The 19,968-nt window shown below is 46.4% G+C and overlaps 1 protein-coding gene across 1 annotated transcript in view; it reads right to left on the bottom strand.

Annotated features, from left to right (window-relative positions):
- TTC6 (tetratricopeptide repeat domain 6) overlaps positions 1-19,968 on the bottom strand; it is a 258,723-nt gene that overhangs the window by 145,608 nt on the left and 93,147 nt on the right. Inside the window, exons 14-15 of the mRNA XM_030213691.1 lie at positions 3,554-3,640; positions 606-994 (exon numbers count right to left, since the gene is read on the bottom strand). Of these exons, the coding sequence (XP_030069551.1) occupies positions 606-994; positions 3,554-3,640 (476 nt within the window). The remainder of the gene's footprint in view (positions 1-605; positions 995-3,553; positions 3,641-19,968) is intronic.

Genomic DNA, 19,968 nt, shown 5'->3' with positions numbered 1-19,968 from the left:
AGCTCGAGTTATCTGCAGCAGGGCCCACAGAAATAAAATGGGCCCTGCTGCAGATAACTCGAGTTAAGCTTTAGTAAAAAAAACCTCTTTGTCAACTTTTGACAAATGAAAAATCACTTCCTGGAGAAAAGGGAATACAAATATATCTAAAAACTTACCCCCCTGTTTACAGAGCCACGCGGCAATACTGACACAGCCCATTCAAAGTGAATGGGCTGTGTCGGCATTAGCGTGCGGCTTTGTAAATCGGGGGTGGGGAGCAATGTTCAACCTTTTTTTGTGTATTTCTCACAAAAAACAGCATTGTAAGTCAAACATGAAATTCAGTTATGGTAAAATATTTCCCAAACACATAAAAGCATTATGGAGGGAATTTTACAAGCCTTTTTGTGCATAAAACACAGCTTTATGGCAAAAATAGATGCCTATAAAATTGCCCTGGGCATATACAAACTAAAGTGCATGCTACTGACAACTGAATCTCAGTTTGAAATCCCAGATTGAAGGACTCCAACATTCACAAAAGTTACAATTAAATAAATCAATCTAATGGATGTTTATATGCGCTCCCACAAAAAAAACAACATAGTTTGTTTACACAAAACCTCTTAAGAATTCTTGCAGGCTGGTGCAATTGCTCCATCACCATTTTCAAATTTTGAGAGCCAATTTTTTTCAAAGATTCTCTTCTTCTCTTTTTTGGGGGGAGAACAATACACTTGCTTCCAGCTTTCCTCACTGCCTCTGCAAGTAACATCTCCTTGGTGTGCTCTTGTTTAGACAACTTTGGTGGAGAAGATTCCTCAGTTTTGATTTCAGTGTACAGACCAGGGGAGATACTTTCAGGAACTGTCAGGTCCTTAGCTTGAGTTAGCTTCTGCTTCAGGATCTCTAGCTCTGTCATGCTGGTTTGAAAATCTGAAGGCAACATCAAAACATTTTCACTGTAATCAGGTAATTCAGTGGAAGAGACTGATTTCTTCATCGCACTTGTCTGTCAAACAGAAAAATATACAAAAATATTATATAAACCTCTGCTTGGTTATACGATATATAATGAAATACTTAAAAATTGTAGTAGACAATCAGGGGCATTTTCAATACAATGTCCAAATGGCATCAGAGATGTTTATCAGAAAACATCCAAAATAAAAGGTGTATTACCGAAAATTAAATAAAAGGTTTCAGAGAATTGAAAATACCATAAATAAACGTCTACAACTAAAACATCCTGGAAGAGAAGCAAAAAACACCTCTGCTGTTCGAAAATACAACATGTAAAATGTCCAACTGAAAACATCAGCGAGATGTTCCCGCAGCAGTGTCCAGCAGGGGCGTATCTGGAATCCGGCGGTAGGGGGGGCCACAGCCAGAGAGGGGGACGTGGAAAATCCCATTGTTTATTCCTAGGATAAGCAAAATCTGTTTTATTCTGTTGAGATATTTCTAGGTGCCTGTGACCTGGATTGGCCACTGTTGGAAACTGGATACTGAGCTTCATGGACCTTCAGTCTGACCCAGTATGGTGATGCTTATGTACCTGAACATGTGACTTAGAGAAAGAAAACATTCAGAAAAGGATGGGAGCACATTAAGAGTGGAATGCAGACAGGCTTGACCAGCTGCAAATAAGATGGAAGTAGGCTTCAGTCTCCTTCACATTTGTTCTTTCTTCATTAAAAATAGTCAGTTTCTATTACATCAAATCACTTTGAGACCCCTTGCCGTTTCTCTCTGATACCATTTCATAAATTCTTGATTTTCTTCTATTGGAAATCAACACATGCAATAACTTTTTTATGTTTAGCTCATCAGCTCAGGGAACAGAGAAGCTGAAGAAGCCTGGGGGAAGGGACTCCCAGTTGATCATGATTGTCCTAAATGCAAGCTGCTATGGAAAAGGTTAAAACCCAGTAGTTGGTTTGGTACAGTGGAGGAGTAGACTAATAGTGTATTGATCTAATGATGAGGTAACTGAGGCATGGCAAACCCTGAGAAACTGTGGATCGATACAAGGTGTCTATCTTCTTGGAAAAGACACGGACCGACAGAGAGGACTCCCAGTTCTTCACCTGAACAACTTTCAGAATCTGGTGAAGGGAGACTGTCACAGGCTCTCTAGGAGGAGATTCGTAGTCCAGGACCTTGAACATCTCAGCCTTGGGCTCATCCTCCGTCTCCAAATGAATGGGAATAGAAGGTGGGAAGGCACTCGCACAGGCACAGTGCAGACGCTGTACATGTTCATAAATCTATACTAGCTTGCTTAAGAGAGACATGGATGATGTCACGTAGCCTGCTTGTCCTCTGAGAATCACTGATTCTTCCTGGGGTATAGACAGGAAAGGCACTCTTTAATGACCTAGTGTTTTGTTACATACTGCTGGTACTTGTTGGAAGCTCTAATGTGAGTGTGTAAGTGCTGGTGCCTAAAGTTAGATATGTAAATACAAGCTTAAGCTAGTATTCTATAATGGCAATTGTGTGTGCAATTGCCATTATAGAACTGGTACTTAGTACGCATCATCCTGGAGCCTAAATACAGGTGATCTTCATAGAATTACCTCCGTTGGGGTAAATTTATTACAAGGCAACTATTCTACAAAGTCAATGTAAGTGCCTACGAGCCTTTATAAAACAGGTTCTCAGAGCTATCCCGAACAGTGCACAAGCTCTCACAGAAATTTTACATCTGCTCTGAAGATTTAAATATGTATGTATACTCTATGGGCTAGATTCTAATTTCTACAGCGCTGCGTAACCCTAGTAGCCCTCTAGAAATGTTAAGTAGTAGTAGTATGTCGCTTAAAAAATCAGCGCCGATCAAAAACACGCTTGGGTATATTTTACAAGCCACGCCTAAAGTTAGACGCGGTTTATAGAATAAGCATAATATCATGTGCAGTAAATTATACCAATGAAAACCTGGTGTAAATGCCAACGCCTACATTTAGGTGCAGAACGGGTTATTCAATAACACTGCGCATACATTTTAGAAATGCTCAGTACCTGCCCATGCTCCTCCCATGGTACACCCCCCTTTTGAGATCCATGCGGTACCATTAGCAGCACTACCTTATAGAATACGCTTAGTGAGCTATGCAGATAAATCCCAATTAGTGCCAATTAGCACAGATAATTGTTTAACATGCAGTTATCACAGCTGATTGGCTCATTACTCAATTAAGTTATGCACACAAATCAGCTACACGTGCTGATTTGCGCGCAGAACTCTAGGCGCCATATACAGAATCCGAGGGTATGTGTATACATATGTATTTTATAAAATATGTGAATATATTGCAGCACTGCTCCATCTCTGCCTATACCGAGATTAGGTAAAAGGAGGCAAAATCATCCAAGTGTACCTTTTTATGTATGTAATCCTGCATGCAATTCTGTAAAAACCAAAACATGTTTCAGACGTAGAAAAGGCTATATAAAATCATCCTTTAGAAACACAGAGCTCTTTCTGCACTAGTTAAAGGAAAAAGGGAATACAGAGAGAACCTTGTTATACACGGGAAAATGAAAACAGAAAACATGAAGTTACCTTTAAGTCTTCAGCAGCTGAAAGAGAATCTGGTATTGACGACCTCATGTCTGACATAGAACTGTATTTTCTTGATAGTATCTTTGTCTAACAAATAAAGAAATTTAAGATCAAACAAAAGATAACCAGCACAATTATTGGCAACACCACCATGAGAAGACTGAAGACTCTAGTTCCAATTATACTTTAATGCAGGTAACCAAAAGACAAACACAATTGAAGTTGCTGAACTGGAGCCCCTGCCTTTGCAGAAAGGAGTCTGTTCTTCAATTGAGTATCCTCAGATTGGGGGGGGGGGGGGGGGGGGGGGGGCTGGAAGGTCAGCCATTAAGTTGGCTAGTGAGTGTTGTGAAGAAACAATAAAGAACATAAAAGTAGTCATACTGGGTCAGACCAATGGTCCATCTAGCCCAGTATCCTGTTTTCCAAATTGTGGCCAAGCCAGGTCACAAGTACCTGGCAGAAACCCAAATTGTGACAACACTCCATACTACAAATCCCAGGGCAAGCAGTTGCTTCCCATGTCTGTCTCAATAGCAGACTATGGACTTTTCCTCCAGGAATTTGTCCAAACCTTTTAAAACCCAGATACACTAACCGCTGTTGAGTGAAAATAGAGCCCCAGAACTTGGCAACAAGTCACAAAACAAGCTGATTGCAGGACTTAAGGCATAACTTGGAGTCTGGAGATCTCCTCCTATACACAAAGGGAGGGGGACTGCTTACCCAGCAGGTATAAAGCCTGCTCTCAGCCAATAGGAAAGGCCCATAAGTCAGTAGGACCAGGGGAGGACAATAGCAGCAGAACTACAACTTTCATAAACTTGTAGTTTACAATACTACAGAACTTGATATGTAAACAATATAGCATGCCACATTTAAATGGAAGCAGAACAAAACACACTCGTTCAAACAAAAGTTTAGTTTACAACTTTAATATGGTCATATACAAAAAAGGGTTTTTAAATTTTCTGAAATCTCATGAACCAGAATATCTTTGAATTGATCTTATATTGGTATTGTAAAGGTATCAGAATTTATAAGAATCTATTCATACACCACCAAAAGACAGAGGTAGCCAAAACTAATTGGTTAAATATTTCCTTCCTCTGACTGGCTATATTTAATCAGCTAATGCACAAGGCACATACATTTAGCCTGTTAAAAAGGGGTAGAATCAGAGATGATGCTATATTAGGGAACAGAATTTACTTGGTTATCACTGATTATCAGTTCTAGTTGGTTAAGTTACCCAGTTAACCCTGAGCAGAAAAAATGGGATAACTAAATCTGCCCAAAGTTTGGCCAACTAGATTTCAGAAAATTTCAGCCAAAAATCTATTGTGTTAGGTTCCTCTGATAATCTAACTAAAGATAACTAGGTTATGTTACCCAGTTAGTTATCTTTCTGTCATGGCTGTTGGTGCCATGCCCCACACCCCGACTCACCTTCTCGCCACACGGGGCGTCAGGGTCGGTTTCCGCAGTCCCTTCCAGGGTCCAGGCTGCCATCCTGCGGTGGCGGGATGCTCCCACTGCTGTGCCGATGATGTGGGTACCCTGTCAGAAGGGTGGTTCACACCCACACTGAGTTACTGTGGCTGCTCAGGGCCGGCTACTCTAGGTGCTCTCACGCGCAGAAGGCCCATGCAGCGGTACCAGGAAACTGGTGGGGGATTCCACTTGCAGCTTTCCCGTATTTAAGATGGGTTCAGGCTCCACTCCAGTGCCTTCGCAACAGGTTTCCTTGTATGACTTGGTTCGTGGCTCTGGTGTTCCCATCCAGCCTTGCCTTCAGCTTGCCTTCAGTTCTGCTGAGTCTGCAGCCTTGCCTCCAGTCCAGCCTTGCCTTGTCTTCAATCCAGTCCAGTCCCTAGCTCCAGTGTCTCTTCAGTTCCTACTGGTCACTGGGACTTCTACCGACGTGTCTCTAGCCCACTAGATCTAGCCTCAATCAGACTGTTCAGTACCTTGCCTAGAGTGACTCGCCTGCCACCAGTTGGGGCCTAGCTAATCCTCAGGTTAGCCAGACAGTGTCAATCTGGCTGCAGCCTAAAGGCTCACCCTCCTAGTTGCGTGATGATGGTCTGGAAAATCTGTCTGAGAATAGAGACCCCCCCCCCCGGGTCTGGGTTGAAAATGATTATGAAGAGCTGCCCAGGAATTTAATGTAACAATTAAATCAGGGGAAACAAAAAGTTTGTAGCTAGATGATTCTGCTTACAGCAATTAAAATTATAATAATTTACTTAACACTGAGCTAATGTTGAAATAACTTGAGATAGATGCTAGACATAACACATATTTCTGGGGTTAGCAGAATGATAAAGAACACGAAACCATGCCCCTGATCAGTAAATTTAATTACAGGTGCTTTTGGGAAATCATAGATTTCTCAGCATTAAGTGACTTAAGATCCATTGCTTGACCAGACACTTGACACTGAATTAGAAAGATAAAATATAGGTCAGATTGTTACTAATATGCTAGGAGGACAATTGCTGACATATTCTGATATTACAACAATTTTCCATGATTCTGTTGAACTTTCAAGAGGTAATGATTAATGAATAATGTTTTCCATGTGATGCTGATAACATGTGAATGGTTCCTGAATCAAATGATGAAGTGGCATTGATTGCTTATCAATAAAAAGAAGAGGGCTGAAGTGTATCTCTGAGCCAGCCCTGTAGAATCTCTGTGGTTCAAGAGATTCAGGAGTTCGCTCTGCACTGGCCTTTGCTTTTATTTTATATATATTTTGTGTATGTGCTTTATTTCCATTTCACTTGACCTCTTCAGGGGAATCTAGGATAAAGAACTGACAGGTTCCCTGGTGGGGGAGGGCAAATAAAGATCAGCCTAATCCTACACGCTTTCAGTGACGCTCCCTACTCAGTCAGCTTTTGAAAATAGACCTGCCTATCTAGAACACTGGAGAAGCAATAAACTGCAATGTACTTAACAAAAGAAATATACAATTGATTTCATTAGGCTGCATCAAGTGCCCAGGCCTCCATTTACTTAACAATGCACCCCACAATTCAAAATTCCTGCTTTTATGCCCTTCCTTCAATCTCTCTCAGCACACTTTTCTGATTTCATTGTTTGACATACACAGCCTGTAGTCATCATTTTTCTTGTTTCTTCTCTATTATGGAACTGCTTTTTTACTGTTATCCATGCATGTTCTTTCGAGGCACTGGATACACCACGCGTGAGGGTCGGTGCCTGAGATTGCCTGGTTGCACCGAGTGCACTTCTTGAAGCTGCTGGCGAGCCTCGATGTCATCGACAGAAAAATAGCGGCGGCCAAATCAAAATTCGTGATGGTGCCAAAGGAAAGGCACAAAAAAGGGAGAAAACCCGTACGGGCGGCCAAAATGGCCGCACACGACGACGAAAGGAAACTTGAGGGCAAAACTAAAGAAACTAAGGGAAAAACTTTTCTTTTAAAAGAAAAAACTAAACAGCTCGTTCCCGAGCACAAACAGAGAGAAAAAACAGCGAAAGCCGGCTAAAAAAACGAAGGCTCTTCTTTTCTTGGGGACAGAACCGCCATAAACAGCCGCTCTTGACCGCGGAAAAAAGAAGACTGAAGCGGGACTCTCGCGCAATGGGCGGGAAGATGGCCACGCATGCGCGGTGCGCGCACCCGCACGCTCGAAGACTTTAGCAACTTTTGTTGCTAGGAACATTTTCCGGACCTGGGGCTGCCATGCTTGTCCTCGGAGAAAGCGAATGCTACATACCTGTAGAAGGTATTCTCCGAGGACAGCAGGCTGATTGTTCTCACTGATGGGTGACGTCCACGGCAGCCCCTCCAATCGGAAACTTCACTAGCAAAGTCCTTTGCTAGCCCTCGCGCGCCCGCGCGGCCGTCTTCCCGCCCGAAACCGGCTCGAGCCGGCCAGTCCAGTATGTAGCAAGACAATACACTTCAAGGGAAGACACAACTCCAAAGGGGAGGCGGGCGGGTTTGTGAGAACAATCAGCCTGCTGTCCTCGGAGAATACCTTCTACAGGTATGTAGCATTCGCTTTCTCCGAGGACAAGCAGGCTGCTTGTTCTCACTGATGGGGTATCCCTAGCCCCCAGGCTCACTCAAAACAACAACCATGGTCAATTGGACCTCGCAACGGCGAGGACATAACTGAGATTGACCTAAAAAATTTACCAACTAACTGAGAGTGCAGCCTGGAACAGAACAAACAGGGCCCTCGGGGGGTGGAGTTGGATCCTAAAGCCCAAACAGGTTCTGAAGAACTGACTGCCCGAACCGACTGTCGCGTCGGGTATCCTGCTGCAGGCAGTAATGGGATGTGAATGTGTGGACAGAAGCCCACGTCGCAGCTTTGCAAATTTCTTCAATGGAGGCTGACTTCAAGTGGGCTACCGACGCAGCCATGGCTCTAACATTATGAGCCGTGACATGACCCTCAAGAGCCAGCCCCGCCTGGGCGTAAGTGAAGGAAATGCAATCTGCTAGCCAATTGGATATGGTGCGTTTCCCTACAGCCACTCCCCTCCTATTGGGATCAAAAGAAACAAACAATTGGGCGGACTGTCTGTGGGGCTGTGTCCGCTCCAGGTGGAAGGCCAATGCTCTCTTGCAGTCCAATGTGTGCAGCTGACGTTCAGCAGGGCAGGAATGAGGACGGGGAAAGAATGTTGGCAAGACAACTGACTGGTTCAGATGGAACTCCGACACGACCTTTGGCAGAAACTTAGGGTGAGTGCGGAGGACTACTCTGTTGTGATGAAATTTGGTGTAAGGGGCCTGGGCTACCAGGGCCTGAAGCTCGCTGACTCTACGAGCCGAAGTAACTGCCACCAAGAAAATGACCTTCCAGGTCAAGTACTTCGGATGGCAGGAATTCAGTGGCTCAAAAGGAGGTTTCATCAGCTGGGTGAGAACGACATTGAGATCCCATGACACTGTAGGAGGCTTGACAGGGGGCTTTGACAAAAGCAAACCTCTCATGAAGCGAACAACTAAAGGCTGTCCTGAGATCGGCTTACCTTCCACTTGGTAATGGTATGCACTGATTGCACTAAGGTGAACCCTTACGGAGTTGGTCTTGAGACCAGACTCAGACAAGTGCAGAAGGTATTCAAGCAGGGTCTGTGTAGGACAAGAGCGAGGATCTAGGGCCTTGCTGTCACACCAGACGGCAAACCTCCTCCAATGAAAGAAGTAACTTCTCTTAGTGGAGTCTTTCCTGGAAGCAAGCAAGATGCGGGAGACACCCTCTGGCAGACCCAAAGAGGCAAAGTCTACGCCCTCAACATCCAGGCCGTGAGAGCCAGGGACTGGAGGTTGGGATGCAGAAGAGCCCCGTCGTCCTGCGTGATGAGGGTCGGAAAACACTCCAATCTCCACGGTTCTTCGGAGGATAACTCCAGAAGAAGAGGGAACCAGATCTGACGCGGCCAAAAGGGAGCAATGAGAATCATGGTGCCTCGGTCTTGCTTGAGTTTCAACAAAGTCTTCCCCACCAGAGGTATGGGAGGATAAGCATACAGCAGACCTTCCCCCCAATCCAGGAGGAAGGCATCCGACGCCAGTCTGCCGTGGGCCTGAAGCCTGGAACAGAACTGAGGGACCTTGTGGTTCACTTGAGATGCGAAGAGATCCACCAGGGGGGTGCCCCACGCCTGGAAGATCTGTCGCACCACACGGGAATTGAGCGACCACTCGTGAGGTTGCATAATCCTGCTCAACCTGTCGGCCAGACTGTTGTTTACGCCTGCCAGATATGTGGCTTGGAGCACCATGCCCTGACGGCGAGCCCAGAGCCACATGCTGACGGCTTCCTGACACAGGGGGCGAGATCCGGTGCCCCCCTGCTTGTTGACATAGTACATGGCAACCTGATTGTCTGTCTGAATTTGGATAATTTGGTGGGACAGCCGATCTCTGAAAGCCTTCAGAGCGTTCCAGATCGCTCGCAACTCCAGAAGATTGATCTGTAGATCGCGTTCTTGGAGGGACCAACTTCCTTGGGTGTGAAGCCCATCGACATGAGCTCCCCATCCCAGGAGAGACGCATCCGTGGTCAGCACTTTTTGTGGCTGAGGAATTTGGAAGGGACGTCCCAGAGTCAAATTGGAGCAAATCGTCCACCAAAACAGGGATTCGAGAAAACTCGTGGACAGGTGGATCACGTCCTCTAGACCCCCAGCGGCCTGATACCACTGGGAGGCTAGGGTCCATTGAGCAGATCTCATGTGAAGGCGGGCCATGGGAGTCACATGAACTGTGGAGGCCATGTGGCCCAGCAATCTCAACATCTGCCGAGCTGTGATCTGCTGGGACGCTCGCACCCGCGAGACGAGGGACAACAAGTTGTTGGCCCTCGTCTCTGGGAGATAGGCGCGAGCCGTCCGAGAATCCAGCAGGGCTCCGATGAATTCGAGTTTCTGCACTGGGAGAAGATGGGACTTTGGGTAATTTATCACAAACCCCAGTAGCTCCAGGAGGCGAATAGTCATCTGCATGGACTGCAGGGCTCCTGCCTCGGATGTGTTCTTCACCAGCCAATCGTCGAGATATGGGAACACGTGCACCCCCAGCCTGCGAAGCGCCGCTGCTACCACAGCTAGGCACTTTGTGAACACCCTGGGCGCGGAGGCGAGCCCAAAGGGTAGCACACAGTACTGGAAGTGGCGTGTGCCCAGCTGAAATCGCAGATACTGTCTGTGAGCTGGCAGTATCGGGATGTGTGTGTAGGCATCCTTCAAGTCCAGAGAGCATAGCCAATCGTTTTGCTGAATCATGGGGAAAAGGGTGCCCAGGGAAAGCATCCTGAACTTTTCTTTTACGAGATATTTGTTCAGGTCCCTTAGGTCTAGGATGGGACGCATCCCCCCTGTTTTCTTTTCCACAAGGAAGTACCTGGAATAGAATCCCAGCCCTTCTTGCCCGGATGGCACGGGCTCGACCGCATTGGCGCTGAGAAGGGCGGAGAGTTCCTCTGCAAGTACCTGCTTGTGCTGGAAGCTGTAGGACTGAGCTCCCGGAGGACAATTTGGAGGTTTTGAGGCCAAATTGAGGGTGTATCCTTGCCGGACTATTTGGAGAACCCACTGATCGGAGGTTATGAGAGGCCACCTTTGGTGAAAAGCTTTCAACCTCCCTCCGACAGGCAGGTCGCCCGGCACTGACACTTGGATGTCGGCTATGCTCTGCTGGAGCCAGTCAAAAGCTCGCCCCTTGCTTTTGCTGGGGAGCCGCGGGGCCTTGCTGAGTCGCACGCTGCTGACGAGAGCGAGCGCGCTGGGGCTTAGCCTGGGCCGCAGGCTGTCGGGAAGGAGGATTGTACCTACGCTTGCCAGAAGTATAGGGAACAGTCTTCCTTCCCCCGAAAAATCGTCTACCTGTAGAGGTAGAAGCTGAAGGCTGCCGGCGGGCGAACTTGTCGAATGCGGTGTCCCGCTGGTGGAGAGACTCTACCACCTGTTCGACTTTTTCGCCAAAAATGTTATCCGCACGGCAAGGCGAGTCCGCAATCCGCTGCTGGATTCTATTCTCCAGGTCGGCGGCACGCAGCCATGAGAGCCTGCGCATCACCACACCTTGAGCAGCGGCCCTGGACGCAACATCAAAAGTGTCATAAACTCCTCTGGCCAGGAATTTTCTGCACGCCTTCAGCTGCCTGACCACCTCCTGAAAAGGCTTGGCTTGCTCAGGGGGAAGAGCATCAACCAAGCCCGCCAACTGCCGCACATTGTTCCGCATGTGTATGCTCGTGTAGAGCTGGTAGGACTGGATCTTGGACACGAGCATAGAGGAATGGTAGGCCTTCCTCCCAAAGGAGTCTAAGGTTCTAGCGTCCTTGCCCGGGGGCGCCGAAGCATGTTCCCTAGAACTCTTAGCCTTCTTTAGGGCCAAATCCACAACTCCAGAGTCATGAGGCAACTGAGTGCGCATCAGCTCTGGGTCCCCATGGATCCGGTACTGGGACTCGATCTTCTTGGGAATGTGGGGATTAGTTAATGGCTTGGTCCAGTTCGCAAGCAATGTCTTCTTCAGGACATGGTGCAAGGGAACAGTGGACGCTTCCTTAGGTGGAGAAGGATAGTCCAGGAGCTCAAACATTTCAGCCCTGGGCTCGTCCTCCACAACCACCGGGAAGGGGATGGCCGTAGACATCTCCCGGACAAAGGAAGCGAAAGACAGACTCTCGGGAGGAGAAAGCTGTCTCTCAGGAGAGGGAGTGGGATCAGACGGAAGACCCTCAGACTCCTCGTCAGAGAAATATCTGGGATCTTCCTCTTCCTCCCACGAGGCCTCACCCTCGGTGTCAGACACGAGTTCCCGGACCTGTGTCTGCAACCTCGCCCTGCTCGACTCCGTGGAACCCCGTCCACGATGGGGGCTTCGAGAGGTAGACTCCCTTGCCCGCATAGGCGAAGCTCCCTCCGCCGACGTGGTCGGGGAGCCTTCCTGGGAGGTGGCCGCGGCCGGCACCGCACGCGGTACCGACGTCGGGGACCTCAACCTGGGCGATGGGCCAGCCGGCGCCACGCTCGACGGTACCGGAGGCGCAAGCACCGCCGGTACCGGAGGGGTAGGGCGCAACAGCTCTCCCAGAATCTCTGGGAGAACGGCCCGGAGGCTCTCGTTTAGAGTGGCTGCAGAGAAAGGCTGAGAGGTCGATGCAGGCGTCGACGTCAGTACCTGTTCCGGGCGTGGAGGCTGTTCCGGGCTGTCCAGAGCGGAGCGCATCGACACCTCTTGAACAGAGGGTGAGCGGTCCTCTCGGTGCCGATGCCTGCTGGGTGCCGAATCCCTCGGCGACCCAGAGCTCTCGGTGCCGACACGGGGAGGAGACCGGTGTCGATGCTTCTTCGATTTCTTCCGAAGCATGTCACCGGAGCTCCCCGGCACCGACGAGGAGGACGTCGAATCCATCCGTCGCTTCCTCGGGGCCGAGACTGAAGAAGGTCGATCTCGGGGGGGCTGTACCGCAGGAGCCCTCAGGGTAGGCGGAGACCCACCCGAGGGCTCACCGCCACCAGCAGGGGAATGGACAGCCCTCACCTGCACTCCACCCGATGCACCACCGTCCGACGACATCAGCAGACGAGGTCCTGGTACCACCGACGTCGATGCAGCTATCCGATGTCTCGGCGCCGATGCAGAGGCCCGATGCCTCGATGCACTCGATGCAGGGGCGGCCGAGGAAGATGGTCTGGACGCTGACGACGTCGATGCACTCGAAGATCCCGGTGCCGATGCCGACGAAGAGCCCGAGAACAACACGTTCCACTGGGCTAGTCTCGCTACCTGAGTCCGCCTTTGAAGCAGGGAACACAGACTGCAGTTCTGAGGGCGGTGCTCGGCCCCCAGACACTGAAGACACGACGAGTGTCGATCAGTGAGCGAGATAACCCGGGCGCACTGGGTGCACTTCTTGAAGTCGCTGGAAGGCTTCGATGTCATGGGCGGAAAAATCACGCCGGCGAAATCAAAAGCCGAAATGGCGAAATTTGAAGCACCAAAATTTAGAGGGAGAAAAATCTCGACCGAGGCCAAAAAGAGGCCTACCCCGACGACGAAAGAAAACTTACCGGGGCAAAAAGCTGGAAATACGGGGAGGATTTACACGAAACCCGGCGGGGGGTTTCCGGAGCACTTCCCGACAAAGAGAAAACTTTCCCGAAGGAAAAAAACACGCTCAAAATAAATTGGACGCGCGAGGTCGACTTTCCGGGGCTCGACACGGCGAAAACACGACCGTATCGAGTGCGGACAAAAGAAGACTGGCCGGCTCGAGCCGGTTTCGGGCGGGAAGACGGCCGCGCATGCGCGGTGCGCGCGGGCGCGCGAGGGCTAGCAAAGGACTTTGCTAGTGAAGTTTCCGATTGGAGGGGCTGCCGTGGACGTCACCCATCAGTGAGAACAAGCAGCCTGCTTGTCCTCGGAGAATGTGGGATACAAATGCAACAAATAAATAAATAACTAAATCTAAGACAGCTCAATCTGTACCTCAAGAAGAAAAAATTTCGTATGTATTATCTTCAAATAATCCTCCCTCTGCTTCCACAAAACAGCTGGTTAGTGACACTGGACTTAAAAGATGCTTACGTCCATATTCTAATATATCCATCTCATTGGAAGTACTTCTGCCTTATTTTCAAAGACCTTCACTTCCAGTGCAAGGTGCTTCCATTTAGGCTGGCTACAGTGCCCAGGGTGTTCACCATGACATTAGGTGTAGTAGCAGCTTACCTAAGGAGGAAAGAGATTTTAGTCTTTCCTTACTTGGACGACTGATTAATATGTGGACACAGCAAAAACGACCTTCTCAGAGCACTCTAGACAACAATGTCTCTCCTCACTCAGTAAGGGTTCATAATAAACTATCAAGTCCAACCTCGTTCCAGCTCAGTCCATTCTCTTTATAGGAGCACTTTATCTGGACACTACTCAGGCTCGAGTGTTCATTCCTACTCAACGCAGTAAAGCAGTTCAACTCCTGGCCTCTCATCTACTGTCTTCAGTCACTTGCACAGCCAGAACCTCTCTCTGTCTTCTCTGTCACATGTCTGCGTCCACAGCAATGGTGTCTACTGCACGCCTCAGGATGCGCCCACTATAATGGGCTTTGATACAACACTGGGATCAGACCAATCACAAACTTTCTCACAGAGTTTATGTCACCCCACAAATAAAGCTTGCACTTCTATGGTGGCTTCATTCCTCCAGTTTACTAGAGGGAGCTCCCTTGCATCGTCCACCCACAACTCTCATACTGACAACAGATGCTTCTTCCCATGGATGGGGAACTCATCTTCTACACTACCGTACCCAGGGACATTGGACTCAGTTGGAAGCTACCTTAACAGATCAATCAGCTCGAACTCAGAGCAGTTTTCTAAGCAATTCAGACGTTTGCCTTCCAGCTTAAAGGTCAGGTAATTCTACTACTAATGGACAACCAGGTCACGATGTTCTATTTGAACAAGCAAAGAGGTGCGGGGGTCTCTGTCTCTCTGTCTAGAGGCATTCTGAATATGGACTCTTCTTCTTCGACTTCAAGCAACTCTTCAGGCATTCTGCCTTCCAGGCCAAAAGAATACATTGGTAAACAAGTTGAGCCAAATTCTATACCCTCACAAGTTGCCACTAGCTCTCCCTACTGTTCGTTACATATTCAAAAAGTGGGGGGCACCTTGCATAGACCTCTTTACTTCGGATCACAATTACAAATGTCAACCAATTTCCATGCACCCACTAATCAAACGCTTCCTGAAAGCCCTAATACATTTGCATCCTCCAATCAAAACTAAACAAAAAAGGAGGAACAAACCTCACGAATAACAATGCATAACATTAATTCTTAAGAATTATATTAAATTTTGAAACTGCAGAAGAAGCAACAACTTATAAATAATCTATGGATAAAAGATTTTTTCATATAAAACTTTGCAAAAAATATTTATTAGAAAAATAAAAAAACATTTTTAATTTAAAACTTTTTAAATAATTTTAATAATTTATTTAATATGAAATTGCAATAACTAAAAGCACTGGTGCATAAGGAATACGTAAACCAATTAAAGTACAATAAAAAAATATATAAGGTTAATCCTTAAGAATTATTGTAAAATTTGAGAATACAGAAGAAACATAAAATGATGAATATCTATGGATAAAAAGTATTTTTATATATATATATTACTTATATATATATATATATATATATATAAATTTCAAAAAAAGGTTTGTCAGAAAAAATTCTTTAGAAAAAATATTTTTGAAAGGACTTTAAAAAATAATTTTAATGGAACATTGAATTGTTGTGGTACCTCTGATGCTGTTATGTATTACTTAACAATGGAAGAATCCTAAAGCAAGGGCTTGACTGTAAAATCCTTAGTTATCTACATAAAATATGAAAAATGGAAAATGAATGCATACATTTATTATAACGTATGAACTGTGTTAGAATAACATAAAACTGTGTGTAAACTTAACAAAATTGGGTGTTAACATAGTGATGAATTGACACATACTCTCCTTGAAGCTAATAACGTGATATCATGCATTTGACCTTAAAAATGGAGCTAAGGTTGACCGTGATGTGAGATGTCATAAGAATAAATTTGTATTCATTCTTCCAGATACTATTGCTTTGCTTGAAAAGTTTGAAAAGTGATTTTAAACAACTATATATATATATATATATATATATATATATATATATATATTACAATATTACAATATATATTATTACAATATATATATATATATATTGTAATAACTGTAATCCCGGTAACAAACCCTCAGGGGGGTGGTAGGCTCCCTTCAGCCGTCCAAAAACAAAGTCCTTCCAGACAACACAGCTTTTAGTTCAAAGCAGTTTATTTCCCCTCCTCCCCAAATCTCAGTTCAAAGGGGTTAAGGTCCCTTCAGTTTCAAAACAAAGCAAAAAGGAAAAAACCTTCCATTTAAATTCAAGTTCTCCCAGTTCCAACCGCCTGGGTTTCAGTTTTAAAAGTCTTTCCGCTTGGGTGGTTGCAGAATGGCAGTACACCGCCCACAACACAGCTACTTGACTCCTGTGATCACCCACTGCCTTCAATCCCTGCAACTTTGCCCCAGAGTACAATTTTTTTTTTGTTACATTTGTACCCCGCACTTTCCCACTCATGGCAGGCTCAATGCGGCTTACATGGGGCAATGGAGGGTTAAGTGACTTGCCCGGAGTCCAAGTCAACTGGTTCCTCCAAACCTGGTGTGCTGGGCCCTCCAGACTCTCCTTCCTCCAAGCACTCCATTAACTCTGCTTCTCTGCTAATTTGTTGGTTAGAGACCTCCTCCCCCTCCCAGGTGGAAGGAATCTTGTACTGATTTCTGACCCAAGGGAATTGAGCTTTGTCATCACAGCTCCCCCTTCCGGCCCTCGTCCGCCACAGCAGCTGCTCTTTCCAGTCCTTTTCCCCCTCCCTTCCACGTGGTGTCCCTACCGGGTTTTGGAACCTACCCCTCTGATTCCTTCTCTCAGGGCCTTGTGGGGAATGTAGTCTGGCCCCATACCTCCTCCTGACCTGCTTAGACCCTCCAGCCTCCTTACAATATATATAAACCTGAAAGCATAAAACCATAGATAAAAGATTAAGAGTGAACATTAAAATAAAAAGTAAAAAAAATGTTTTAAATAATAAAATATAAGTAAAGAATTCTAATGTTAATTTGATGGGATACCACATGGGAAACAGGTTAAAAGATGGAGTAGAGCAGGATGAAGATGGATAACGGAATGGGTGGCCAGATATTCAGAGAAAGACATTATAATCTATTTCTGCATTACGTCCATTTGGTTGTAGACTGTTGAAAAAGTAAATAAGTCTTTGTTCTTCTCTGAGTAAAATGGATTCTATATCCCCTTTGCGGTGGGGGGGCACCTTGCTTAGACCTCTTTGCTTCGGATCACAATTACAAATGTCAACAGTTCTGTTCCAGATTTCCCTCAGCTCTCAGTCTGCAGAAGGATCCATTTCACCTTCCTTAGACAAAAGGCCTCTATTATGCTTTTCCTCCAATCCCTCTAATTCCCAGAATTATCCGCAAGGTGATTCAGGATGCAGCACTCCTTATCCTCATTGCACCCAACTGGCCTTGTCAACCATGGTATCCATGGCTCCTCAGACTTTCCCAGACCAAGCCCATATTTCTGCAAACTCATCCTCACCGCCTCACTCAGCAAAACGGCCACCTTCTGCATCTCAATCCCAGGAAAACTGTCACTGATGGCTTAGAAACTTCAAGGGTCACGTCGTTCTCTAAAACATTGACAGTCTCCGATGTTTTGCATGTGCTCATAAACCTTCCACTCACAAATCTTATTTACTGGAAAGGAAAAGGTTCTTCAACTGGTGTAAGACAAACGACTATGATCTGGACTCTGTCAATTTCTTCTTTATTGTTTTACTTGCTCCACCTCTATGCTTCAAGTTTACAACCTTCTTCAGTTCAAGATCACCTTGCAGCTATTTCCAGATTCTTTCCAAGGTGGGATCAATATCAATTTCCATGCACCCACTAATCAAACGCTTCCTGAAGGGCCTAATACATTTGCACCCCCCAAACAAGCCACCAGGTTGGGAGCTCAACCTAGTCCTTATTCAAATAATGCAACCACCATTTGAGCCTTTAACATCAGCTTCTTAGCAGTTCCTTACATGGAAAATGTTGTTCCTAATAGCTATCACCTCAGCCAGACGAATAAGTGAACTACAAGCAATGGTGCATTATCCTCCATATACACAATTTTTCCCTTTCAAGGTTACCTTACGTACTCAACCCAACTTCCAACCAAAGGTGGTCACTGTATGTCATCTCAATCAGGATATTGTTTTACCTGTGATCTATCCAAAACCTCATTCTTCAACTACAGAAGCATCTCTTCATACACTGGATTGTCGAAGAGCTTTGTTATTTTATCTTAAGCATACAAATTCTCACAGACATTCTTCTCAGCTTTTCCTGTCCTATCACCAAAAGTCTCTTGGCTCACCAGTAACCAAACAAACTGTATCCTCCTAGATTGCAGCATGTATCTCCTTCTGTTCTCTTCAACGCAATCAGTGCCGACGGCCACTGGAGCTCATTCTGTGCATACACAAGCTTTCCTCAAAGGTTTTCCGTTTCTCGACATCTGCAAAGTGGCCACATGGTCTGCCACATAAACATTTGCACAGCACTATCGTCTTGATACTGCATCACTTGCAGATGCTGTTTTTGGTCAGACGGTTCTTCAAAACTTGTTTACATGACTGTCCCCCACCCTTTTCACTGTTTTAGGTTGCATTCCCAAGATTATATACTATTTAGTAACCCTCTGTTAGGGAATCAGCAGTGTGTCTGCATTATCCGGCCCCACGGAGAAAGTGTTGTTGCTTACCTATAACTGGTGTTCTCCATGGGTAACAGGATAATGCAGGCACACCATCCCTCCCTCCTTCACCCCTATTGGGATATACTGTTATAGTAAAATTTATTTAAAAACAGAATGTATTCTCAGTTCTACATGTTCTTTGTATTTTTTTTTTCCATTGCTTAATAAATACACTTTTGTTTTACCTTCATTTACCAAGTAATGTTTTTCTAGTTCTTTTTGCTGCTTTATCTTTGCAACTTTCGGCGATATCCTGGCTACTCAGTTAACTGGGGATTTGCTGCCAAGAGCAAGGCAGGAGGCGGGAAGTTGTATCTTTATGCTGATTGGTCGAATTTAATCCAATCAGCTTTAACCCATTAGTGCCTAATGTTCCCTTAATAAAATGGAAACGTTGGGCACTAATGGGTTAAGCTGAGAGAGTGCATCTAGGCAGCCAGCCTGCGGAGAGGGCTACCAGTGTGTCTGCATTATTCTGTTACCCACAGAGAACACCAGTTACAGGTAAGCAAGGTAAAATTATGTATCATACCTGATAATTTTCTTTCCATTAATCATAGCTGATCAATCCATAGACTGGTGGGTTGTGTCCATCTACCAGCAGGTGGAGATAGAGAGCAATCCTTTTGCCTCCCTATATGTGGTCATGTGCTGCCGGAAACTCCTCAGTATGTCGATATCCAAGCTCCAGCCGCAGGACTCAGCACTTAGAGAATTACACCCACAAAGGGACACTCTGCCCAGCTCACCACCGCCGAAACGGGGGAGGGGAATTAACCCAGCTCATCCCCACACAAGTGGGGGAGGGGAATCCGTCCAGCTCATCCCCGCGGAGCGGGGGAGGGACACCACACCCGCCGATGCGGGGGGGATCTGGCTTATCCTGCAACCGCAACCGCGGGAGGAGCTGACTGACCCTAACACCGCCGAAGTGGGAGGGGTACAAAGCTGCCCTACTGCCGCACGAAGCGGGAGGGAGCGCCGGCAGAATTTAAGTCTCAATCCAGCCCCGTAAAACGGAGGGGAGAGGAATGCAGCAGCTCACTGTAACACAAATTCGTCTCAACTCTTGAAGAATCCATTGAAAAACTTGAACACGAAGTCCTCCTGAACAGGAACTGAAGACTAAACTTGAACCTGAAATGCAACCAGAATATAAACAATACAGATATCTGGGAGGGGCTATGGATTGATCAGCTATGATTAATGGAAAGAAAATTATCAGGTATGATACATAATTTTACCTTCCATATCATCATGCTGATCAATCCATAGACTGGTGGGATGTACCGAAGCAGTACTCACCCAGGGCGGGACATAGAAATCCCTGACCGCAACACTGAAGCTCCAAACCGGGCCTCCGCCCGAGCAGCCACAGTCAAGCGGTAATGCCTGGAGAAGGTATGGGCCGATGCCCAAGTTGCCGCCTTGCAAATCTCTTCCAAGGAGACGGACCCGGACTCTGCCATCGAGGCCGCCTGAGCTCTAGTGGAGTGAGCCTTCAGC

Source organism: Microcaecilia unicolor, chromosome 9, assembly GCF_901765095.1.
Source record: "Microcaecilia unicolor chromosome 9, aMicUni1.1, whole genome shotgun sequence".
Taxonomy (NCBI): domain Eukaryota; kingdom Metazoa; phylum Chordata; class Amphibia; order Gymnophiona; family Siphonopidae; genus Microcaecilia; species Microcaecilia unicolor.
The sequence above is the reverse complement of the archived record's forward strand: the minus strand, read 5'-3'. Positions and strand labels throughout refer to the sequence as shown.